At 43.1% G+C, this 27350-nt stretch overlaps 1 protein-coding gene across 2 annotated transcripts in view; it reads left to right on the forward strand.

Annotated features, from left to right (window-relative positions):
• The window catches only part of LOC147025489 (uncharacterized), a 66657-nt gene extending 40588 nt beyond the window's left edge, over nt 1-26069 (forward strand). Inside the window, exons 12-15 of one of the 2 annotated variants that reach the window (XR_015059556.1) lie at nt 1942-2403; nt 10198-10694; nt 17041-17131; nt 25953-26069. Coding sequence is in view for 1 of the 2 variants with exons in the window: in XM_085886515.1 (XP_085742641.1) it covers nt 1942-2403; nt 10198-10437 (702 nt within the window). In the remaining variant the exon portion in view is untranslated. Of the gene's footprint in view, nt 1-1941; nt 2404-10197; nt 12414-17040; nt 17132-25952 lie in introns of those variants that run through there. The other variant, XM_085886515.1, reaches the window with a different exon arrangement.
• Nucleotides 26070-27350: the final 1281 nt, after the last annotated feature.

Consider the following 27350-nt stretch of genomic DNA (forward strand, 5'->3'; position numbering starts at 1 on the left):
CCCTCTCTCCGCATGGGCCCCGCCCCGGCTCACTCCATGTTCCTCGCCCCATCTCTCGCCATGTGCCCCGCGCCATCTCTCTCCTTGGTCCTCGCCCCAGGTCTCCCCGTGTCCCCCGCCCCATCTCTCCCCATGTACCTCGCCCCATCTCTCCCCATGTACCTCGCCCCATCTCTCCCTATGTACCTCGCCCCATCTCTCCCCATGTACCCCGCCCCATCTCTCCCCATGTACCCCGCCCCATCTCTCCCCATGTACCTCGCCCCATCTCTCTCCATGTTCCTCGCCCCATCTCTCCCCATGTTCCCCGCCCCATCTCTCCCCATGTACCTCGCCCCATCTCTCCCCATGTACCTCGCCCCATCTCTCCCCATTTTCCCCGCCCCATCTCTCCCCATGTACCTCGCCCCATCTCTCCCCTTGGACCAGGCCCCATCTCTCCCCATGTACCTCGCCCCATCTCTCCCCATGTACCTCGCCCCATCTCTCCCCATGTACCTCGCCCCATCTCTCCCCATGTACCTCGCCCTATCTCTCCCATCCACAGATCTCCGAATGTCTCTGTTCCCCACTGTTTTGTAATTCTCCCGCCCGCCCCTCGTCTCCTGCTCCCCTTGTAATGTGTTCTCTGTGTTAACCATTATAAAAACCTAAACAATATTTCCCAAAAATATAAGTTATAAAATCCCTTGGGGTATTTTGGGTAATCATAATGACATCATTGGTGAAGCGGAATTCCAGCCATAATTTGGTGAATCAAAATCCTTATTTGAAAAATCTGAAACTTCATGTATCTGATCTACGACCCTCCTGATGATGAACTTGAAGAAGTAAATTTATGACGTCATCAGTCACGTGGTCTGGCGGCCATATTGCATTGAAATTTAAACTTAAAAAAAATCTTCATCTCCATAACAGTGTAACAGATCGAAAGTGAAACTTCATACATTTGATCGACTGGACATGGACAATGTAGTTTGAATTGTTTTTCATATTCACCTCCATTGATGCAATTTAGCCTTATTGTGCACAAAAGTGGTTAATGTTAAATATTCCAATAATCAAGAAAGCTTCGGATAATGACAGTTTGTGACATAATAGGGAGCCTGGATGATTTGGGTATATGGGCCATAATAGTAACGTGTTCAATTAACTATGGTACGAATACTGTTCCAGTTTCCTATATTCACCTCCACCACCGAAGCCAAAGGAGGTTATATTTTCACCCCTTTCTGTCTGTGTGCATGAAATCTCAAAAAGTTGTTGACGGATCCGGATGAAATTTGATGAGAACGTTGGGTGTGTGACAAGGCCGAATTCATTAGATTTTCTGAAGATCCAGATCCGGATCCGACTTCTAGAATTTTTAAAGTGATTTTTCACCGTCGAGGGACGGGGCCAAAACGATATGAGCACGATATCTCAAAAAGTTGTTTATGTATTCAAACGAAATTTGGTGGACAGGTTGGATGTGTGACCATGACGAGTTGATTCGATTTTGGTGAAGATCATATCTGGATCTGGATGTGAGAATTATTTAATTTTTAAATTATTTCTTCACCCTTGAGAGATTAAGCCAAAATGACATATAGCATGATGTCAGAAAAATGTGTTGGGCCAGATACGTTCTCGTGGATCAGGCATTACATGGTGGAGGTATGCTGTCCAGCGAGTGCCCTTCTAGTTTTGTTTGTGCTCTTCTTTGGCATCGCTCAACTTTTATAAATGAAAACAACTCCTGTAATGAGTTTACGTGTATGAAGTTTAGATTTGTGAGGAATAGATCCACAATGCCTGTCACCTGATTCTTCAACTATCTACTGTGAATGGCTGCAAAATATATTAATTTAACAATTAACTGATGTTAATCCAAATCCCTATCCAATGTGATTGGTTGAATGAAACTTCTCCCATCATTTTAATCTTCCCTTTTCTCTGCAGACAAACTACCGTGGATACAGAACGAGGAACCATCTGAAGAAAACCCACGATGAGAACAACATCGTTACTTTTCAGGTGAATTCCTCTCGATCAGGTTCTCGAAGCTACCAGGTACATTCCAGCAAGCCGAGCTCTCGCAGTCCAAGTTTAAGTCCCAAGTATCATCAAGACTCAGCTCTTGAGGACCAGTGCCGAGTGCAGATGGTGAAAGTCATTCGACCTCGATTGGGTGATGATGGTGGCACCGGATCATGTGATACGAGATTGGAATCCATCAAGAAACCATCTCCACATTGTGATGTTGTCGTGTCTTCCCACGGACATAAGGGAAGTGGGATGAAGAGTAATTTCCAGGTTGATCCTGCCACGGAAGAAGCAGCCGTCATCATCCAAGCAGGTTACAGAGGATACCTGGTTAGAAAAAACTTGAAAACGAAGCACCAAAGTGCAACAACCATTCAGGTAAGAAACCACATTTTACAAACATTTTAACAATCTCTAAACTCTGAAATAATCTCCAGTGATGAAGATGTAAATTTTGGATTTACCTTGCTGGTGTTCCCTCCTGACTCCATTGTTCATGATTCCTCTAGTTCAATCCCATAAAACACATTCACATCTCCATTATTTACAGATATACTTGAAATTTGTCGAAAATTACACTCAACACTTCCAATATTTACCCCACACACATGTGGAGCGAACTTAAGTTTAAACAATTGGATTACTTCTGTCTGCAAACATAAGTTTATGATTGAGGAACAACTTGATTTAAATTTTATGTTTTATTTTGAACATGAAGTGGAAAACAAACCTGTAGTTTACAGTAGTTTGGCTCTGAATTTGTCTCGATCACACATGTGCAGAGAGGAGTGACATTTCTTTATTATTTCTGACTGTCTGACAGTCAAACAAGATCGAAAATCATTCCAAACAGGAAACTGTTTTTAAGAACGTCATAAAGGACACAAATAATGAATGGAATGTGTAAAATAGAGAGGTGTGATGGACACCTTCTCAAGGGCGGTAAAATTCTGGAATTTTTTTCTTTAACCTTTAAAATCTTTCTTTTTTTTCAATGAAATTATATTCTTCTTATTGTAACACAAAATAAGTTACATTCTGGTGATGTGAGGAATACAAAACGCCTTCTGAGTACTTTCAAAACCCTTCCATTTGGCAGGACTTGGATAAAATATTACATCATTTTGTGTCATCAGGACCAATCAAATTTGCTGCTTGAAGACGCTGCCTGTGTCCTTGTTTCTCAAGACAGCGTAGTATCGTGTTCTATGAATCTCTCTCTCTCTCTCTCTCTCGCTCTCGCTCTCGCTCTCGCTCTCGCTCTCGCTCTCGCTCTCGCTCTCGCTCTCGCTCTCGCTCTCGCTCTCTCTCGCTCTCCCTCTCTCTCTCTTTCTCCCTCTTTCTCTCACTTTCTCCCATTCTCTCCCCCTGGTGCACCTCTCCATTCTCTCACCTCTCCTGCACTCCATCCATCCTCCAACATATTTCAACGTTTCTCTCACCTCCAATTTTTTTTAATCCCATTTTGCAATGCTTGTTCGTTTTCCATCTTTTTTTTCCAACTTCAGTGCAAATTCACCCCACTTCCTTAAATCTACCCCCTCCAAACAACCTCCATCCTGTCCCCCATCCCACCTCCTCTCTTTCCACTGCCTTCTGCTTTACTAACAGTCCCCCCCTCTGGTATCCAAAACTGTGTAGTGTTCAAACATCTGTGGGCTCCTTTCCAACCGAACAACCATCTCACTCTCTCATTCAGTACACTCCTCAACATCTCAAACATGCTCTCTCTTTTCTCTCGTCATACCACCCCCTCTTCCCACCCTGTCAAATCTTGTACCCCCCCATCCGATCCCATCTTTACCATACCAATACCCAGTCTCATCCTTCTCCTCTCCGCACCCCTACATTCTCCCTTTTCCCCCACGGCTGTGCCTGCTCTCATCGTCTCCCCTCCTTCTAAAAGCTTCCCTCTCAAATCAGCTGCTTCCTTCCTCTTCAAAGCAAACTTCACTCCCCCCCCCCAGGCTTCCCCCTCACCTTTCTCAAAAGCTCCCCCTCACCCTACTCCCAAAATTCTCCACTGTCACCCTCCTCCTTCCAATTTTCCCCATTTCCGCTCCCCTTGAAATCTCCCTGCTCACTCCCCCTTCTCAAAACTATCCCTCCTCCCCTTCACATCCACAAAGCTGCCTCCTTCCCCCACTCTCTCTCTCCAACTCATTCTTCCACCTCCTATAATCACCTACTTCCCTCTGACCCCTCTCTTTTTACTTCCCACTGTTTCCATTATCCCATCAACACCGAGCCCGTTCGTCTTCCTCCCCATCCGGCCCTCTCCCCTCGCTCTTCTGCAATCTCCAACATACTGTGAACAACTCTCCCTCCCTCCTCCTCCCCTCCCTCTTCTTTAACATTGTGGACCTCAAACATCCAGGGCCTTTGCTCTGACCTGACTGATCTCTCCATGCAGGTTTCCACTGACAAGCCAGACATAATCTGCTGAACAGAAACTTTCCTCCTTCAATATGTCTCTGACTCCTTAGTTTATCTCTGTGGTTACTCCCTCCTCCGGTATGATGGACCCGAGTTCCGCTCGTGCTGGAGATGCTCTCTTTATTAAAAACTCTTTTCCTCACTCTCCATGTACTGCCCTCACTCCTCCACATCCCCAGGGATACCTCTGACTTTGGCTTCCCCTCCACTCACACCTCTTGTTTGTATGTGTGTTGAACTGTCCACTGAACAGTCAGGATAGCATCATCCGATGTGTCCCAAAAACCTGCTCTGCTGCTCTTGCTCACGCTCTCTCTGTCCTATTCACCTTCTCATTTGCTCAAGGTCATCTAACATCTGCTTGGAAATAAGCAAACATTACCGCTCTGCATAAAAAGGTGCAAAAACTGATCCCTCCAACTGCACATCAATCAGCCTGCTCCCAATCACCAGCAAGGTCATGGAATGCGTCATTGTTTCCGACATTAAATCCTTTCTCTTCTCCAATGGTTTGATTTTCGATCATCAATTTGGATTCAGACCAGGTCACGCTACCCTGGATATGCTGCTTCTGCTTTCCTAACAATGGATGGAGGAACTTAAGGCCCGGTCACACCTTGACGTTTTAGCCAACGTATGCCGATTTTTGAATTTTTTTTTTCTAAAACGCTGGCACACGTTGAATATGTTATGGGTAAGTTTTGATAACATTGAGAGCACGCTGAAAAACACTGCCATACGTCGTTATACGCTGGCTTTAAACGTTGTACTTTTTGGTTGTCCTCAAATTTTTTCATGCATGAAATTTCACGACGTATGCCGGCGTATGACTCACACGTTCCGCTACGCTGGCCACAAATTGTATGCACGGTCTGCGATCGTTGACAGACGTCAACACATGCTACTTGTAAGTTAATCATAAGTTGAGACATGCCGAGGTAATGTTTAGCGTACCCGAAACTTATTTCTAACCTATGATTAACGTGTTGTTGGCACGTTACGCGATCGTTGCCACACATCGACAGACGTTACTCATAGGCTGAAAGACGTCGGTATAATGGATTGTCCTTGTGTCAGCGTCCACGGCCACGGCCAGGACACTTATTTGCAGCATTCTTCAAACTTTTCTTCGGCATGACGAGGATGTTCACACTTCGATGTCTAGCTTGGCGATGATTCCAATTGTCCATCGGCAGCGTCTATTTAAAATAGTCGAGTTTGAGCGTTTTAACACGTTCAGAAGAAACGCTTCAAATTTCAAAACCCCAGCGTCAAAAAACAAAGGCGAGTGACAGCAATTTAAATCGTTCATTGTAAACAATGAAAATAGCTGAGTGGTACCGTTTAAAAGTCGTTGAGTATAAAAAAATCGAATTGTTGAGCGCAAGCGTCTACTTTCAATAGTGGAGTTTGAGCGATTTAACACGTTCAATAGAAACGATTAAAATTTCCGAGCGCCAGCGTCAAAAAACAAAGGCGAGTGACAGCAATTTAAATCGTTCATTGTAAACAATGAAAATAGCTGAGTGGTACCGTTTAAAAGTCGTTGAGTGTAAAAAAAATCCAATTGTTGAGCGCAAGCGTCTACTTTCAATAGTGGAGATGCAGCGATTTAAATCGTTGAGTGGCAGCCTATGAATAGCAAACCCTACATCACCGGCAAAGATAAACTGCCGCACGATATGGATAAGTTAGGCTATCGTTGGGCATAGTTTGTGAACGCCGGCTTCACGATAATTATTCGTTGTTATATCGTATCTATAAGTAATCAAAGCGCTCTATGCACATTTTTAGTTCATTGTGCATTTGTCCAACCCGTTATTAATAGACCTAAATCGTAAAAACAAGCTATAGCTCATTGTTGAAAAAGCCCCATAAAAAATTAGCTGCGAAGAACTTCGAACAATGGTGAAAAGATGTCTCCTACCCGTGGACACGCGGACGCAAGGACGATCCATCATAACCCACACCCTCCCCCTCACACTCACCTACTACAGCCAACATGAACAAACTACTTCTAATACTAATACTAATACTGATACTGATACTGTTACTGCTGACATGGACATCGACTCAAAAAGGACTCGAAAACACTGTTGGGTTCCCCTTTTATGAGCAGCATTTTTATATACCAATTCCCAAAACCGCTGGGAACACGTCTTTATATGGCAGTTGTAAGCTAGAAACACGTTCATTTATTTTTTTGTCGACCGGAAGACGTCATTGGAATACGTCTACATACGTCTACATACGTCGATGTGTGTTGGGACTAAGTAAAGAATTGGTTCAAAGCGCGTAAAACACAAGTTAGAAATAAGTTTCGCGTAAAAAAGACTTTACCGCGACGTGTTTCGACTTATGAGTAGCTTATAAGTAGCCTTTGTGGACGTGTGTAAGCGTCCACATATCGTGTGTTAAACTTATCCCCATCGCATGCAGAACGTGTGTCATACGCCGAGTACGTCGTAAAATTTTGAACATGTTTAAAATTTCTTGACGTACTCTACTTACTACGACGTATGATAGAGTACTTTAGCGTTCTACTCACGTATACCAAACTTACTCATACCGTATTTGACGCGCCCCAACGTTTTAGACACATTTTTCTTAGGTCGGCATACGCTGGCAAGATCGCCAAGGTGTGACCGCGATGTTGTCACTTCCATTTCTACGGCAGTTATGATTCGAATCGTTGTGCGTCAGCCTTATAATAGGCTACGTCACGACATCGTCGGCGATGCGTGCAACGCGCTATGCCTAAGTTAGACTATCGTTGGGCATCGGTTGTGTAGGCCGACAACAGGTTCAGCATTCGTTGGTATAAGTTATCCATAACACAACGAAACGTTCTGTGCCCGTTACCAATGCCTTATACATGAGACCAAGTCACTATGAATACGTCCGAATCTTTCTAAAAAAAACATCAAAAGTTCAACGTAAGCCAGCGTTTTAGATACATTTTAATACGTTGCCATCGCTGGCTAAAACGTCAAGGTGTGACCGGGCCTTTAATGGCAGACATGAGATCAGAATCATCTCCAGAGACATATCACGAGCTTTCAATACAGCCTGTCATCCTGCACTGCTCACCAAAGTCTCCTCTTATGGTATCCAAGGCAATCTCCACTCAAGGCTCACAGACTTCCCCTTCTGTTACAGTCGATATGTGGCTCTTAATGGTTCTCTCTCATGTCCTCTTCCTCTCCAGGCTGCAATTCCTCAAGGCAGTGTTCTGGGCCCTGTGCTTTTTCTGGTTTTCATCAATGATCTCTCCAATTCACTGGAAAATCTTTTTAGCTCTTTGCTGATGAATCCACCCTCTGCCATGGCCTCTCTCATCCCTCTGGTCAGAAGTCAGCAGCCTCTTCACTCTCTGCAGATCTGGATAAAATCACAAGCTGGTCAAACACTTGGAACATGTCTTTCATTCATGACAATCTCACACTCTCACTTCGTCTCTCCGAAAGGACCGTCTGGAACCCCCACCCATCTACTTTCTCAACTATCCCCTTGAAGAAGTCCTTTCATTCAAGCGTTTGGGCCTCACTATCTATCATGATCTTTCCTGGGAAAGCCACATTTCCAACCTGGCCTCCAAAGCCAGTCACTGACTGGGCATCCTCCATCATGCAAAGTCCTCCTTTGGCAAACCTGAGCTGCTGACCACAAACAAAGCTTTCATCCACAGCTTCATGGAGTACTGCTCTCCATTTGGGGTGGTCTTCCTGCCACACAGCTCATTCTGCTTCACGCTGTGGAAACCAAGACATTTCGGATCTTTGGTATCCACCGTGATGAAGCTGTTAGGGTCTTTGGGTCTGTCGTTCTCTCACCACAGGCAGTTCAGTGGTCCTTCTGTCTTCTACCGTCTCCTCTCCTCTCCTGTCCTGCTCCCCCCCCACTCCGCCCTATATTTGCACAGTGTGTCGAAGGTCCACCAAGAACCCCATTCTGGTGAAACTGCCAAAATCAAGAATTACTGCTCACCTTCATTCTTTCATTCCTCTGTTTTTCCCCACATCTGGAACAATCTCCCACACTCTCTTCAATCCCACTCTTCCCTCCAAGTCTTCAAAACAGCTGTTCACCTTCATCTCATATCATTCCCCATCCAAAACCTTGATCTTTTCTATCCCCGCTTTTGTGTACCCCCACCCCATACCCACTGCTTTCAAATTCCCTGCTTTCCTTCCTGAAAATCCCTGCAGTACCATCTTGTTGACCCCATGTACCTCGCCCCATCTCTCCCCATGTACCTCACCCTATCTCTCCCCATGTCCCTCGCCCCATCTCTCCCCATGTTCCTCGCCGCATCTCTCCCCATGTTCCTCGCCCCATCTCTCCCCATGCACCGCGCCCCATCTCTCCCCATGTACCTCGCCCCATCTCTCCCCATGTACCTCGCCCCATCTCCCCCCTGTAGCTCGCCCCATCTCTCCCCATGTACCTCGCCCCATCTCTCCCCATGTACCTCGCCCCATCTCTCCCCATGTACCTCGCCCCTTCTCACTCCCATCCACAGATCTCCGAATGTCTCTGTTCCCCACTGTTTTGTAATTCTCTTGCCCACCCCTCGTCTTCTGCTCCCCTTGTTATGTGTTCTCTGTGTTAACCATTATAAAACCTCAACAATATTTACCAAAATATAAAAGTTATAAAATCCCTTGGGGTATTTTGGGTAATAATAATGAAGTGGAATTCCAGCTATCATTTGGTGAATCAAAATCCTTATTCGAAAAATCTGAAACTTCATGTATCTGATCTACGACCCTCCTGATGATGAACGTGAAGAAGTAAATTTATGACGTCATCATTCACGTGGTCTGGCGGCCATATTGCATTGAAATTTAAACGTTTAAAAAAAACCTTCTTCTCCATAACAGTGTAACAGATCGAAAGTGAAACTTCATACATTTGATCGACTGGACATGGACAATGTAGTTTGAATTGTTTTTCATATTCACCTCCATTGACGCAATTTAGCCTTATTGTGCACAAAAGTGGTTAATGTTAAATCTTCCAATAATCAATAAAGCTTCGGATAATGACAATGTATGTGACATAATAGGGTGCATGTATGATTCGGGTATATGGGCCATAATAGTAACATGTTTAATTAACTATGGTACGAATGCTGTTCCAGTTTCCCATATTCACTTCCGCCACCAAAGCTGAAGGAGGTTATGTTTTCACCCCTTTTTGACTGTGTGCATGAAATCTCAAAAAGTTGTAGATGTACTTAGACGAAATTTGATGGACAGGTTGGGTGTGTGACCACGACGAGTTGATTCGATTTTGGTGAAGATCATATCTGGATCTGGATGTGAGAATTATTTGATTTTTGATGTATTTCTTCACCCTTGAGAGATTAGGCCAAAATGACATATAGCATGATCTCAGAAAAATGTGTTGAGCCAGAGACGTTCTCGTGGATCAGGCATTACATGGTGGAGGTATGCTGTCCAGCGAGTGCCCTTCTAGTTTTGTTTGTGCTCTTCTTTATCATTGATCAACTTTTATAAATGAAAACAACTCCTGTAATCAGATCACATGTATGAAGTTTAGATTTGTGAGGAATAGATCCGCAATGCCTGTCACCTGATTCTTCAACTCTGCTATGAATGGCTGCAAAATATATTAATTTAACAATTAACTGATGTTAATCCAAATTCTTATCCAATGTGATTGGTTGAATGAAGCTTCTCCCATCATTTTAATCTGCCCTTTTCTCTGCAGACAAACTCTCATGGATACAGAACGAGGAACCATCTGAAGAAAACCCACAATGAGAACAAAATCGTTAATTTTCAGGTGAATTCCTGTCAATCAAGTTCTCGGAACTATCAGGGACATTCCAGCAGTCCGACCTCTCGTAGTCCATGTTTAAGTCCCGAATATGATCGAGACTCAGCTCTTGAAAACTTCAGCCGAGTGCAGAAAGTTATTCGACAAATGCGGAATGTTATTCGACATTGATTGGGTCATGGTGGTGGCACCACATCATGTGATATGAGTTTGAAATCAACCAGGAAAACATCTCCATGTTGTGATGTTGTGTGGACCTTCCCATGGTCTTGAGAGAAGTGGAGTGAAGAGTAATTTCCTGGTGGTTCCTGCCAAGGAAGGGGCAATCATCATCATCCAACCAGGTTACAGAGGACACTGAGGGAGAAACGATTTGAAAAAGAAGCGCCAAAGTGCAACAACAATCCACAAGTGCAACAACCATCCAGGTAAGAAACCACATTTTACAAACATTTTAACAATCTATAAACTATGAAATAATCTCCAGTGATGAAGACGTAAATTTTGGATTGACCTCACTGGTGTTCCCTCCTGAATCCTTGTTCATGATTCCTCCAGTTCAATCCCATAAAACACATTCACCTCACCATTATTTACAGATATCCTTGTAATCTATCTATAATTCCAGCAGTGTGTGTGTGTGTGTGTGTGTGTGTGTGTGTGTGTGTGTGTGTGTGTGTGTGTGTGTGTGTGTGTGTGTGTGTGTGTGTGTGTGTGTGTGTGTGTGTGTGTGTGTGTGTGTGTGTGTGTGTCTGTGTGTCTGTGACCGCTGTTTCTCGACAACCACTGGTCCGATCTAATTGAAACTTGCCAGGTATATTGCTGGGGACCTGTGTATGTCTTTTCAAGGTTTGATATTAATCGGACAAGTGTTTCCCAAGTTATGGCCATTTATTTACCAAACCAATGACAGGACTCGTTGCTTGGTGTTTTGCCCCCACAGGATCTATCTTCTATCTATAATTCCAGCAATCTCTGTTTGTTTGCCTTTCAAAAGGTTGGAAATTAATCGGACAAGTGGTTCCCAAGTTATGGCCAAGTTAGAGCGTGTTCCCCATTACGGGTTACAACATACAGACTTCCGGATAGTGATGACTTCACTGTATTCGAATAATTTCTCGATTTCTTATGCGCATTTATAGAAAAACACAATGCCCCAATCCAGTCGTCGTTTACGAGAGCGAAGGAACGGCCTGTGTATTTGTTTGAAAGGTTTTTTTTGTACATATGGCTACGCACGTACGACCACGCGAGAGCGAAGGAACGGCCTGTGTGGTTGTTGTTTCTGGCACGCGGTTTGAAAGTATTATTTTGCCACGCATGCACGGCCACGCACGTACGGGCACACGAGGGCGAAAGAACGGCCTGTGTGGTTGTTGTTTCTGGGACACGGTTTGAAAGTTTTTTTTTCCACGTATGGCCACGTAGGTACGGGCACGCGAGAGCGAAGGAACGGCCTGTGTGGTTGTTGTTTCTGGCACGTGGTTTAAAAGTTTTTTTTTATTTACTTATTTTTGCACGTACAGCCACACACGTACGGGCACGCAAGAGCGAAGGAACGGCCTGTGTGGGTGTTGTTTCTGGCACGTGGTTTGAAAGTTTGTTTTTTTTTTGCACGTACGGCCACGCACCTACGGGCACGCGAGAGTGAAGGAACGGCCTGTGTGGTTGTTGTTTCTGGCACGTGGTTTGAAAGTGTTTTTTTTTTATTTATTTACTTATTTTTGCACGTACGGGCACGCGAGAGCGAAGGAACAGCCTGTGTGGTTGTTGTTTCTGGCACGCGGTTTGAATTTTTTTTTTCTTTGCACGTATGGCCACGCATTGGTTTCCATAATTCTATAACTGATATCAGGTGAAGTGTAGTCAGATAGCTCTCCCTGAATGTAGATCCTTCTCACTCCTTTTGTTCTTCCTTTTAACATTTCCATTTGAAACATATTTTCCCTGGGATCAGAGGCAATGCTGGGCACTGTCCCATGGGGCACGTGCCGCAAATCTATTTAATCCCTTGCCTAAGAAAGGCCACGTAATGATTGAAATCCGACTTGATTCATCGTCAGACACATGAACATTGAACAAGCATTACTTACAGGCAGGAATGACATGTTGGAGAATGCCATCATTGATCACTTTGCTAAGATTTACAACAGATGGATGCAAATCCACTCTCCCCCCCTCACCCCCGCCCCCAACATCTTAATGGTTTGGGTGGCGGGCTTTGGATCCAAGAGTCCTGAGTTCAAATTCCGCTCAGCTGTTTAATTAATACCATGTGGGGTTTACTCGGCCTGTCATCCTTCTGAGGTCGGCAAAATGAGTGCCAGCACGCTGGTATACTGTGTCGGAGTGGCGACCCGTCCAGGATTGTGCCCAATCGCCAAGGAGAATGCTTCAGCAGCACCAATGCTCTGCACAGAGTATGGTCCCAATCTCCTCCTCTCCTTCACCGTTGAGAGATCGGGCCAAGATGATATGATATGATATGATATGATATGATATGATATGATATGATATGATATGATATGATATGATATGATATGATATTTATATATATATATATATATATATATATATATATATATCCTGGTGTTGGCGTAGTGGTTAGGGTAGCGGCTTGGGATCCAAAAGGTCCTGAGTTCAAGCCCCGTTTGGCGCTTGAATTAATACACACCAGGAGGTTGACTCAGCCTGTCATCCTTCCGAGGTCGGCGAAGTGAGTACCAGTGTACTGGGCCCGGTGTATGCCCCGGTTAGAATAGGTGTACCATATCCCTGTGTCGTAAGAGGCGACCAGGGCTGCGTCAGGAAGGGCATCCGGCGTAAAAACTAAGCCAAATCACTATGCGGATCATACGGATGATCCGCTGTGGCGACCCCTAACGGGAGCAGCTGAAAGAAGATATATATATATATATATATATATATATATATATATATATATATATATATATATATATATACATATACATATATACATATACATATATACATATACATATATACATATACATATATACATATACATATATACATATACATATATACATATATATATATATATATATATATATATATATATATATATATATATATATATATATAGCTGCAAAAGTAGGTTTATATTAGGATTTTACCAGTATTATATTAGTGGTGCTAGGATTCATTTAATAATTCATAATTCATTACTGGACACTACTTTTACAGCCCCCTGTGTGTGTATATATATATATATATATATATATATATATATATATATATATATATATATATATATATATATATATATATATATATATATATATATATTGTTACGGTTGTGGAAATTCGCAAACCACCATTCAAGTCCCGTAGGTGAGATATCTCTGTAAGTACATGTGTAGTTAGCGCCAAACCCGTTGTTTAGAGGGAATAAATGTGATTCATTCGAGCTGCGACCCTTTGAGATAGCCGTTTTTCTGTTCTATCTTTATTTTGAACCAACCACATCTCAACCGCCATCACACAACAACCACCAATCACAACGCCGCTTCACAACAACAACAACGCCAACAGACACGATCTTTACCTTCACAACTCGCTCCCGCAAACATCGCATCACCGCCATTCCGAACGGCACCATGGCCATAAACCACCACCTTAAACCCTCCACCACCTTCACCTCTCCTCCTTCTGCGGCCATTCCCGCACCACTTGTGAGCACCGAGCATCGGACTGTCCTGGGCTCGTGCAAGATGCGCGCCGAGCCGTGAGTGCAAAATGCAGCCTCTCCGAGGAGAATTTGGATCAGGAATGCTACACGTCCACTTCTGATCCGTCCAATCAGCAAGCACGGGGCGGTTTGGCCCCGCCTCCAGGCGCGTCGGTGTAGAATCGAGATATGCAAATTCTCGGATCAGGGGAGACTCACGCCCCTTTTCCTCCGTCCAATGGGCGAGCGTGGCTCCACCTCCGAGCTCGTTCTGATCCAGAAATTTGCATATGGGTTCTCCTGCCGGCCTATAAAGCGCCGAGCACGGGGCGAATTTGGGCAGTCTGTCGGGGTTCGCAGTCTGTCGGGGTTCGCAGTCTGTCGGGGTTCGCAGTCTGTCGGGGTTCGGACTCTGTCGGGGTTCGGAGTCTGTCGGGGAGCTGCAGAGAGAGGAAGCCTGGAGCTTGGAGCGCGGAGTGGAGTCGGGAGGCGAGGGCATACAGGTAGTTTGCTGCAGTCGGCTGAGGAGAATGGGGGAAGAGACCGAGTAGCTTGGGTCCGAGGCAAGGAAGACTGCGGTCGGCGACGAGCTCGCGGTGGAATCGCTCGTCGTGGGACCCAAGCAAGCCAGCTATCCTCTTTCCCCAGAGCATCAACAATTCCCCCCCCCTTTCCCCCCCGCACTGAGATAGTGCGAAAAGGGGGCCCCGTTCCCACCCCACTCCAAGCAGTGCCAACGAAACCCGCGAAGGAGCACGAAGTCAGGGCGCCGCCACATTTGCGGCTCATCACAAAGACATGGGTCAGATCCACCCGGTCTCGCGGATCTGACCGCTCTTTCAGGTCCCGCGCAAATATTGGCCCACAGGCCCCGTCTGCCCCCTTATCTTTGAGGGTGGCCCTTTTCTTTTGCTTTTGAGTAAATGTGTTGTTGGCGCCGTCTGTAAAGTAAAACTGTGTAAGTGTTGCCGTGTGCACTCGTAGTCGGTTGTAGATCTGCATTGTTGTGTTTCTTTTGTTGCAATTGCTGTAGGTGCATTCTGTTTAATTGTATATGTGTGCTCTCCGCGTGCCGCGGAATAAATGTGCATCATGTTGAACTGTTTTCCCGTTTCGCTTCGTCTTTTCTTAAATTGAATCTCCATCTTGCTTCACATAAAGGGTTGGTAGTGGGCTTAATACGCCCGATAATTAATCGGAACCGTCGAGGCCGAAGATAACACCGCTCGGTTATCCCGATAGTACGGAACGGGTCGCTTAAGTGGCCCGTGTCCGGAGTCGACCTGCGGCAAGGTGGAATCGCCCGGTCTACCCTCCGCGTGGGTACTTAGGTAGGTCGAGTTTGGCGAACAACCCTATCCCACGCGGGGGGCCGGTTAGCACGATTGTGGTGAGGCCGAAAGGCCCACCCATGACTAGCTCCCGGTGTTAGTCCGAGAGGGTCACGACAGAATTGTCTGTCCGGTGGGCGACGTGCTGCGATTCGAGTTACGTGGCCGTTCGCATGCCGGCGGGTGCGAATTCGCAACAATATATATATATATATATATATATATATATATATATATATATATATATATATATATTGGATATATATATATATATTGGATATATATATATATATAGGATATATATATATATATATATATAGGATATATATATATATATATATATATATATATATATATATTGATATATATATATATATATATATATATATATATTGGATATATATATAAATATATAAATATATATATATATATATATATATATATATATCCAATATATATATAAATATATATATATATATATATATATATATCCAATATATATATCCAATATATATATATATATATATATATATATATATATATATATCCAATATATATATCCAATATATATATATATATATATATATATATATCCATATATATATATATATATATATATATATATATATATATATATATATATATATATATATATATATATATATATATATATATATATATATATATATATATATATATATATATCCAATATATATATATATATATATATATATATATATATATATATCCAATATATATATATATATATATATATATATATATATATATATATATATATATATATATATATATATATATATATATATATATATATATATATATATATATATATATATATATATATATATATATATATATATATATATATATATATATATATATATATATATATATATATATATATATATATATATATATATATATATATATATATATCCAATATATATATATATCCAATATATATATATATATATATATCCAATATATATATATATATATATCCAATATATATATATATATATATCCAATATATATATATATATATTGGATATATATATATATATATATATATATATATATATATATATATATATATATATATATATATATATATATATCCAATATATATATATATATATATATATATATATATATCCAATATATATATCCAATATATATATATATCCAATATATATATATATATCCAATATATATATATATCCAATATATATATATATCCAATATATATATATATCCAATATATATATATATATATATATATATATATATATATATTGGATATATATATATACATATATTGGAATTGTATATATATATATATATAAGATATTTTATATATATATATATAAGAAAACCCCCGATGAAAACGACAACATTACTTTGCAAGATGAACCAGCAGATTACAACGTGACAAATCATGTGGATTCCTCGTGATCAAGATCTCGGAGCGATCAGGTACATTCCAATAGACCGAGCTCTTGCAGTCCGTGTTTCAGTCCCAAATACGATCGAGACTCAGCTCTGAAGTTCCACTGATACAGGTGGGTGGAGTTATTTGAATCCGAGTGGATTATGATGAGGGCAGTGCCCCCACATGGTTTGACGTCGAAAACCACCAAGAATACATTTCCACGTTATGATGATGTGGTGTCTTCCCACAGGCTTGAGAGAAGTGGGGTGAAGAGTAACTTTCTGTTTTTCCCTGCCAAGGAAGAAGCACTCGTCATCATTGAAGCAGGTTCGAGGATACCGAGCCGTGAATGATCTGGAAAAGAAACGTGAAAGTGCAACAACTATCCAGGTAAGAAACCACATTTTAGAAACATTTTAAACAATTTGTAAACTATCAAATAATCTTCAGTGGTGGAGATTTCTCTCTTGGATTGTCCTTGCTGGTGTTACCACCTGAGTCATTGTTCAATTCCATAAAACACATTTATCTGACTATTATTTACAGATGTCCTCTTAATTTTACTCGTGCTTTCTAATATCCATAAATCTACAACTGATATCAGGTGAAGTGTCGTCAGATACCCCTCCCTGAATGTCGATCCTTCTCGGTCCTTTTGGTCTTCCTTTTAACATTTCCATTTGAAACATATTTTCCCTGGGATCAGAGTCAATGCTGGGCACTGTCCCATGGGGCACGTGCCGCAAATCTATTTTCACCCCTTGCCTACAATCGGCCACGTAATGATTGAAATCCGACTTGATTCATCGTCAGACACATGAACATTGAACAAGCATTACCTACAGGCAGCAACGACGTGTCAGAGAATGCCATCATTGATCACTTTGCTAGGATGTACAACAGATTGATGCATACCCACACTCCCCCCCCCAAAAAAAAAAAGGTCGAGTTTTTTTTGTGTTTACAAAAAATATACAAACAAGTGACATCCTGCGACCTCGTGTTCGACGATCCACGATGTTGGTTCGAGCTGTGAAAAACATAGACTGACATTTTGTGTTCTCCGTGACGATATATTTTTGAATTGAATTTTGTTAATTTGTTACTTGAATTACATAATTAAAGAACGATATTTAAAGGTTCTCACCCTTCTGCCTCAACTCCCACACTTCTCCCTCCAATCAACCCCTCACTTCCCCTTCTCAAAGTTTCCCCCTTGCTTCACTTCCATCGGGCTGCCTCCTTCCCCTGCCCTCTCTCCTCCACTTCATCACTCCACCTTCTCAAATCCTTTCCTTCTGCCCCCTCTCATTACTCCCCACTGTACCTCAACCCAGCACCACAGATTATTTTCTTCTCCTCATCTGGCCTTGTCCCCTTGCTCTTCTGCAATCCCCCACACTCTTTCAACAACTCTCCTTGCCTCCCCACCTCCTTCTTTGTCCTACCCTTCCCCACCCTCCCCTCCCTTGCACCCAAAGCCTCATCCTCTCCCTCTTCCTTCACAGTGTGATCCTCAAACCTCAGAGATCTTTCCATACAGGTTGCCACAGGCAGATTAGGTCTGGTTTGCCAAACAGAAACATTCCTCCTTCAAGATGTCTCTGACTCCCTAGTATTTCTCCCTGGTTACTTCCTCCTCCGGAATGACAGACCTGAGCCTCATCCTAGTGGAGGAGTTACTCTCTTCATCAAAGACTCCATTTCTCACTCTCCATGCACTGCCCTCACTCCCCCACACCCCCAGGATTACCTCTGGCTACGACTTCCCATCCACTCCCACCTCATCTTTATATGTCTGTTTCACTGTCCACCAAACAGTGATGACTCCATCTACACCTCACTCTTCGAAAACATGGACCAACTTCTATCGTCTCAGCCGAACTCTCTCTGTTTCATATGTGGTGACTTCAATTGTCATCATGCCAGTTGGCTGGGTGTGGGTCCCTCTCTCACCTACCATGGCACTTCGGCAAAAGACTTCTGCGACTCATTGGGACCGACTCAATTGGTCAACTTCCCGACCCGGATCTCAACCAACGGTACTCCATCTCTTCGGATTCTGATTTTGATAAATTTCCCTGAAAATATCTGCTGCTCTTCCTCCACTTCAATCGGTTCTTCTGACCACGTGCTTGTCAAAGTAGACATCTCTCTGGCTGTTATTGGAGAACGATCTCAGCACCGTCGAGTCTGGCATTTCACTCAGGCCGACTGGCAGGGTCTTCAAGCAGCCATCAAATTTCTAGACTGATCTCCCATCGCTACTTTCTCCAACATCAACTCATCCCTGGAATTCTTTCAAAGAAACTTGCTCTCTCTCTCTTGCACAGATTGATCCCCTCTCGTCTGCAGTGGGTCCTATTCTACCTCCCACCCATGGTTCAATGAAGCTTGTGGCGAGGCAGTTGTCCTGAAACAACTTGCCTTTGCCTCAAGGAAAGGAAACCCAACTGAGAGTAATCTCAGTTACTTCCATAAAGCTCGGAACAAGTGTGTGCCTACCCTGAAGGGGCTGTCACACCTTGACGATTTAGCCAGCGTATGCCGATTTATGAAAAATTTGTCTAAAACGCTGGCACACGTCGAATACGTGATGGGAACCTTATGTGTACGTTAGGTGCACGCTGAAAAACACTGCCATACGTCGTTGTACGTTGGCTTTTATCATTGTACTTTGCGGTTGTCCGCAAATTTTAGCATGCTTGAAATTTTACGACGTATGCCGGCGTATGGCTCACACGTTCCACATACGCTGGGAATAAGTTGTCGGCACGTTATGCGATCGTTGACACATGTCGACACACGTTACTTGTAAGTTACTCATAAGTCGAAACTCGTCGTGGTAATGATTAGCGTACCCAAAACTTATTTATAACCTATGAGTAAGGTGTTGTAGGCACGTTACACGATTGTTGACACACGTCGAGGCACGTTATGCGATCGTTGACACACGTCGACACACGTTACTTGTAAGTTACTCATAAGTCGAAACACGTCGAGGTAATGCTTAGCGTAACCAAAACTTATTTCTAACCTGAATAACGTGCTTTGAACCTATGTGTAACGTACCTCCAGCGCATATTGACGTATTTGATTGACGTCTTCCGGACGACCACATAACTTACTGAACGTGTTTCAAATTTACAGCTTCCGTATAATGGCGTATTGGCAGCGTTTAAAAAAAAAAGAAAAAAAAAAAAAGCAACACCAACTTCCGATATTTCGTCACGTGCTGTTACGTCACGTCCGATTGCCTCTTCAGTTTGCTCGTCTTATTCTTCGTTCCTCCTCTGTGAATATTTTCTGTTTGAGGATATTGTCACGTCGACGTCGAAACTTAAAAGCAAATGTCCGCATATATTTTTAAATTCGTGATAGACTAAAAATATATGTATATGTATATATATATATATATATATATATATATATATATATATATATATATATATATATATATATATATATATATATATATATATATATATATATATATATATATATAAAAAACACAACAACAACAACTTCAGTTATTTCGTCACGTGCCTTCACGGAGCCAAGGAGAAAAAAAAGAAAATGTGCCTTGACGGAGAAAATAAGTTTCGGGTATGCTAAACATTACCTCGTCGTGTTTCGACTTATGAGTAACTTACAAGGAACTTGTCTCGACGTGTGTCGACGTGTGTCAACGATTGCATATCGTGCCTAGAACTTATTCCCAGCGTAGCGGAACGTGTGAGCCATACGGCGAGTATGTCGTAAAATTTTTAGCATGCTTGAAATTTCACGACGTACAAGGCGTATTACGACGTATGGCAGTGTTTTTCAGCGTGCTGTTAACGTATACACAACTTACCCATAACGTATTCGACGTGTGCCAGCGTTTTTGACAAATTTTTCAGAGGTCGGCATACGCTGGCTAAATTAAATACTCAAGGTGTGACTGCGATGTTGACACTTCCAATTCTCAGGCGGTTATGATTTATATCGGCGAGCGGCAGCTTTTTAATAGGCTACGCCACGTGATCGTCGGCGATACGTGCAGCGCTATGCATACGTTCGACTATCGTTGGGCATAGGTTGTGAACGCCGACAACACGCTAATCATTCGTTGGTCTAAGTTATCTATTTGTGTCTAAGTTATCTATATTTAAAACGTTCTGTGTATGTTACTTATACGTTATGCATATGTCCAACTCGTTATGAATACGTCCAAAACTTAAAAAAAAAAAAAAATCAAAATTTCAGCGTACGCCAACGTTTTACATACATTTTTATACGTTGCCATTGTTGGCTAAAGGCCCGGTCACACCTTGACGTTTTAGCCAACGTATGCCGATTTTTGAATTTTTTTTCTAAAACGCTGACACACGTTGAATACGTTATGGGTAAGTTTTGATAAGATTGAGAGCACGCTGAAAAACACTGCCATACGTCGTTGTACGTTGGCTTTAAACGTTGTACTTTTTGGTTGTCCTCAAATTTTTTCATGCTTGAAATTTCACGACGTATGCCGGCGTATGACTCACATGTTCCGCTACGCTGGCCACAAGTTGTATGCACGGTCTGCGATCGTTGACAGACGTCAACACATGCTAATTGTAAGTTAATCATAAGTTGAGACACGCCGAGGTAATGTTTAGCGTACCCGAAACTTATTTCTAACCTATGATTAACGTGTTGTTGGCTCGTTACGCGATCGTTGCCACACATCGACAGACGTTACTTTTAAGTTACTCATAGGCTGAAAGACGTCAGTATAATGGATCGTCCTTGCGTCAGCGTCCACGGCCACGGCCAGGACACTTATTTGCAGCATTCTTCAAACTTTTCTTCGGCATGACGAGGATGTTCACACTTCGATGTCTAGCTTGGCTATGATTCCAATTGTCCATCAGCAGCGTCTATTTAAAATAGTCGAGTTTGAGCGTTTCAACACGTTAAGAAGAAACGTTTCAAATTTCAAAACCCCAGCGTCAAAAAACAAAGGCGAGTGACAGCAATTTAAATCGTTCATTGTAAACAATGAAAATAGCTGAGTGGTACCGTTTAAAAGTCGTTGAGTGTAAAAAAAATCCAATTGTTGAGCGCAAGCGTCTACTTTCAATAGTGGAGATGCAGCCATTTAAATCGTTGAGTTTATCATTTAAATCGTTAAACGCAAGGACGATCCATCATAACCCACACCCTCCCCCTCACACTCACCTACTACTGCCAACATGAACAAACTACTACGAATACTAAAACTGATACTGATACTGATACTGTTACTGCTGACATGGACATCGACTCAAAAAGGACTCGAAAACACTGTTGGGTTCCCCTTTTATGAGCAGCATTTTTATATACCAATTCCCAAAACCGCTGGGAACACGTCTTTATATGGCAGTTGTAAGCTAGAAACACGTTAATTTATTTTTTTTTGTCGACCGGAAGACGTCATTGGAATACGTCTACATACGTCGATGTGTTGGGACTACGTAAAGAATTGGTTCAAAGCACGTCAAACATAAGTTAGAAATAAGTTTCGCGTAAAAAAGACATTACCGCGACGTGTTTCGACTTATGAGTAGCTTATAAGTAGCCTTTGTGGACGTGTGTAAGCGTCCACATATCGTGTGTAAAACTTATCCCCATCGCATGCGGAACGTGTGTCATACGCCGAGTACGTCGTAAAATTTTGAACATGTTTAAAATTTCTTGACGTACTCTACTTACTACGACGTATGATAGCGTACTTTAGCGTTCTACTCACGTATACCAAACTTACTCATACCGTATTTGACGTGCCCCAACGTTTTGGACACATTTTTCTTAGTTCGGCATACGCTGGCAAGATCGCCAAGGTGTGACCGCGATGTTGACACTTCCATTCCTACGGCAGTTATGATTCGAATCGTTGTGCGTCAGCCTTTTAATAGGCTACGTCACGACATCGTCGGCGATGCGTGCAACACGCTATGCCTAAGTTAGACTATCGTTGGGCATCGGTTGTGTAGGCCGACAACAGGTTCAGCATTCGTTGGTATAAGTTATCTATAACACAACGAAACATTCTGTGTCCGTTACCAATGCGTTATACATAAGACCAAGTCGCTATGAATACGTCCGAATCTTTAAAAAAAAAACATCAAAAGTTCAACGTAAGCCAGCGTTTTAGATACATTTTAATACGTTGCCATCGCTGGCTAAAACGTCAAGGTGTGACCGGGCCTTAAAACGTCAAGGTGTGACAGGGCCCTCAGGAGAGCCAGAAAACAATATCCTTCCAATCTCAAGTCTGAACTCTCAAACCTCTCTCCCTCCTCCAAATCCTTGTTACGTCTAATCAAATCTGTTTTTGGTGTATGTTTCCCTTCCATCCCCTCCCTTACCTTAAATGGCCACACTGCTGACACTGCAAGTGAAAAGGTTCTTGTGTTTGCCTAAACTCCGTGTTTGCATCTAAATCTTGTGTCCGAAACCCATCGCTTTCTGAACCCACCTTACCCAGTCGCAACCAGTTGTCCCTGGTCTCTGTTTCCTTTTCTTCTGACAAGGTGGAGAGCTTGCTGTCAAACCTCGATTCAGATTCTGCAACCGGTCCAGACGGCATCAGCCTCCATGTCCGAAAACCTGCTCTTCTGCTCTTGCTCACCCTCTCTCTGTTCTATTCACCCTCTCATTTGCTCAAGGTCATCTGCCATCTGCTTGAAAATCAGCAAACATTACCGTTCTGCATAACGAAGGTCCAAAAACAGATCCCTGTAACTACAGACCAATCAGCCTTCTCCCAATCATCAGCAAGGTTATGGAATCGATCATTGCTTCAGACATGAAATCCTTCCTCTTCTCCAATGGCTTGATTTCCGATCATCAATTTGGTTTCAGACCAGGTCACTCCACCCAGGATATGCTGCTTCTGCTCTCCCAACAATGGATGGAGATCCTTTGTGTCAGAAATGAAATCAGAACCATATCCCTGGACGTATCGCATGCTTTTGACATGGTCTGGCACCCTACCCTGCTCACTAAACTCTTTTCCTATGGTATCCAAGGCAATCTCCACTCATGGTTCACAGACTTCCTCTCCTGTCACAGCCATTGTGTGGCCCTAAGAGGAGTTCTTTCATCCCCTCTTCCTGTCCAGGCTGGAGCTCATCAAGGGAGCGTTCTGGGTCCTGTTCTTGTTCTGGTTTTCATCAATGATCTCTGACTCTGGAAAATCCTCTTTATCTCTTTGCTGTTGACTCCACCCTCTGTCGTACCCATCTGTCATTACACAGACCGGCAAGCCGCAGCTTCTTCGCTCTCTGCAGATCTGGATAAAATCATAAACTGGTCCAACACGTGGAACATGTCTTTCAATCCGCAGAAATCTCACACTCTCACTATGTCTCTCCGAAAGGACCATTTGGAACCCCCCCCCCTCATCTACTTTCTCAACAATCCTCTGGAAGAAGTCCTTTCATTCATGCTTCTGCGTCTCACTATCTGCCATGATCTTTCTTGGGAAAGCTACATTTCCAACCTGGCCTCCAAAGCCAGTTGCTGACTGGGCATCCTCTGTCGTGCAAAGTCCTTCCTTGGCCCACTTGAGCTCCTGACCACATACAAAGCTTTCGTCCACAGCTTGATGGAGTACTGCTCTCGCGTCTGAGATGGTGCTCCTGCCTCTCACCTTTCTCGGCTTCACTCTGTGGAAACCAAGGCATTCAAGATCATTGGTGTCTCCCACGATGAGGCTGAGTCTTTGGGCCTCTCACTGTCTCACTGCAGCCAGGTCGGTGGTCCTTCTGTCTCTCTGGTCTTGCCCCCCCCCCCCGCTGTGTCTGCAATATGTCCCCCACCATATTTCTGCAGGGTGCTCAGGGTCCACGAGCAACCCCACATCTGGTAAAACTACCAAAATCACGAATCACTGCTCACCTTCACTCTTTCATTCCTCTTTTTTCCCCGCCTTTCGAATATACTCCCACACTCTCTTCAATCCCATTCTTCCCTCCACGTCTTCCAAACACTTGTTCACCACCCCCCTCTTGTCTTCCCCCGTCCAAAACCATGATCTTTTCTACCCCTGTTAATCCACCCCAAACCCACCCCTTTCAAATTCCCTGCCTTCCTTGCCGAAAGTTCCCAGTCGTGTAAGGTCCTGAAAGTCCCTGTGGTGTCCATCTTGTACATTCCGTGTTCCCCGCCCCATCCCTCTCTCTTCCACAGATCTAATTTCTCTGTTCCTCACTGTTTTGTCCTTCCCTTTCCCACTCCTCTTGTCTCCTGCCCCCTTCTTGTGCGTTGAGTGTTATCTCTCATACGAGCCTCGACAATATTATAAAAAAAAAAGGTCAGCCTTTGTGGGTCTCTTTTTCGTTTGTTATCCATTAGAATGCATGCGGAATTTGGGACAGGTCGCATTTGCCATGCAGGAGTGGAGGCGACTCACCTTGTGATTTTCCAATGTTAGCGGGAAACCAACCATTAACTTTAAATTTGAAAAAATAAATTTAACTGATGCTTTAATGAAGTCGAGTATGCCTGTAATGTATGACATCAAGAATTACTGCTCAGGTAACACATTACCTTGGTCCGGCGACGGTGGAGGTACAGGTTTACGGGGGCATGAGGTTTTAACTTTTAATCTCAGCAGCATTCCAAGCACTTGATCGCGTTTTCCTTTATCCTCACAGCTGTTTCTAAAGCAATTGGTGATTTCATATGAATCGGATGTGCTTTGGAAAGGTTATGTGGTTTGTCCATGAGTTTCAAAGTTAAATATATTTGATAATACCCTATTTCCCTGCCTTTTCCCATCTTAACCTGTTTTCAGAATTACAGAACCAAATTTTGTCACCCATCACAACAATTGGCAGCTATTTATAAAGAATAATGTTCATACACTTCTCTTTGAAACGTCTATAATGCAACGTTGGTTAAAAAAAAATATAAATAAAAAATTGAAATTTGTCCAAAACAAGGGTAAAAGTGACTCAAGGTTTTTAGGTTGTATACAGCATGTACTGTACTCGGTCATCACACTGACTCCAATCAGCACAGATGCTTTTTACCTAAAAGTTGCCAAAATCGGCAAAGCGTGTGTGTGTGTGTGTGTGTGTGTGTGTGTGTGTTATTCATAAAGCATAACATATTCTCTTTGTGAACACTCCCCTACCCCCACCTCTCTGTCTCTCACTCTCTCTCATCCCCACCTCCCTTCTCCTACCCCTCCCTCCAGGAGTGCGGAGCGACGTGTGGTGAGGCGTCGCTCTCCTCCTCCCTTTGTCGCTCTCCCCTCCCCTCCTTTGTTCCTCTCCCCTCCCACCCTCTCACCCTCTCTCTCTCTTCCTCCCCCCCTCTCCCATCTCCCATATCCCTCCTCCTACCCCCTCCCTCCCATCATGTATAGCGACGTGTGGTAAGGCGTCGCTTTCCACCCCCTTTCTCGCTCTCCCGTCCCCCACCCCTCTCTTGCTCCTTTATTTTGCAGGAAGATGGCTCATACCAAAAGAAGAAAATGTACAAGAAGTAAACTTGACGAAAAAACACGACTTGCAAAAGCTGCATCCAGTGCAGCCTGAACTCCTCAACAGCAAGAAGCAAGACAAGCAGCAAACGCAGCAGCAATGGCTGCATCCAGAGCAGCTGAAACTCTTCAAGAGCAAGAATGAAGATGAGAGGAAACACTACGACAATAGATGCATACAGAGCAGCTGAAACTCGATAGCAAGAAAGAAGACAAGAGGCAAACGTAACAGGAATGGCTGCATCCAGGAACTAGCCCTGGAGAGAAAAAGAAAGGTCTGCATTCTCCTCCAATCCAGACTTGGATTATGCTTCTGACGCAATAGTTGCAATTGGCTCAATGTCAATTATTTCCAGGCATTGTGATGCAATGAAATGGATCGGAGAAGCTTCAGGCATCTGCTGCAAAAGTGGCATGGTTTGACTGCCCCAAATAAATTCTCCTCCTGAACCTTGTCCAATGCAATGTTCATTGTTGACAGTCATCAATCCAAATTGAGATGTGAAATCTTCAGTGCTGAAGAAGGCAGAAAGAGGAAGGGGAAGAAAGGCAGAAAAAGGAAAGAGAAATCAAGAGAATAAGAGGAAGAAGCTAGAAGATAGAATTAACAATCAAAAAATATATGAGGACAGGAAGGAGAAGAAGAAAGGCAGGACAGGAATCTAGAAGTAGACAAAGATGACAAAAAACACTAAGAACAGTCACTTGTGTTGTACTTCAGTCAGTTGTCCATAATATCTGGTTCAGGAGGACAATACAAGCCAATGAAACCTTTGTCGCCCCTGTGTGAAGCGGGGCCATCGCCGTAAAATACAAAACACACAGGAAACGGTGCTCTGTGTTGAGGCGCGGCGGTGATGGTCACATTTAACCCTCGACCAGTCAAAGATCCCCGGGGGGTTAAAGTCCACGGCAAGGTCAGCGTTGGTCTTATTTGCTCTCTCCCACCTGTCTTTCTCTTTCCTCCTGCTGCCACCTCTTCCCCTTTCATCCTCTCTCTCTCTTTCCCCCACTCTCACCCTCTTTCTCCCTCTCTCCACCCCTCCCTCCCACTTCCTCTCCCCTCTCTCTCCCACACCCTCCCTGTCCTACTCCTCCCTCTATTTCTCT

Source organism: Eptatretus burgeri, chromosome 6 (assembly GCF_056783735.1).
Source record: "Eptatretus burgeri isolate ZD-2024b chromosome 6, Ebu_testis_v1, whole genome shotgun sequence".
Taxonomy (NCBI): Eukaryota; Metazoa; Chordata; class Myxini; order Myxiniformes; family Myxinidae; genus Eptatretus; species Eptatretus burgeri.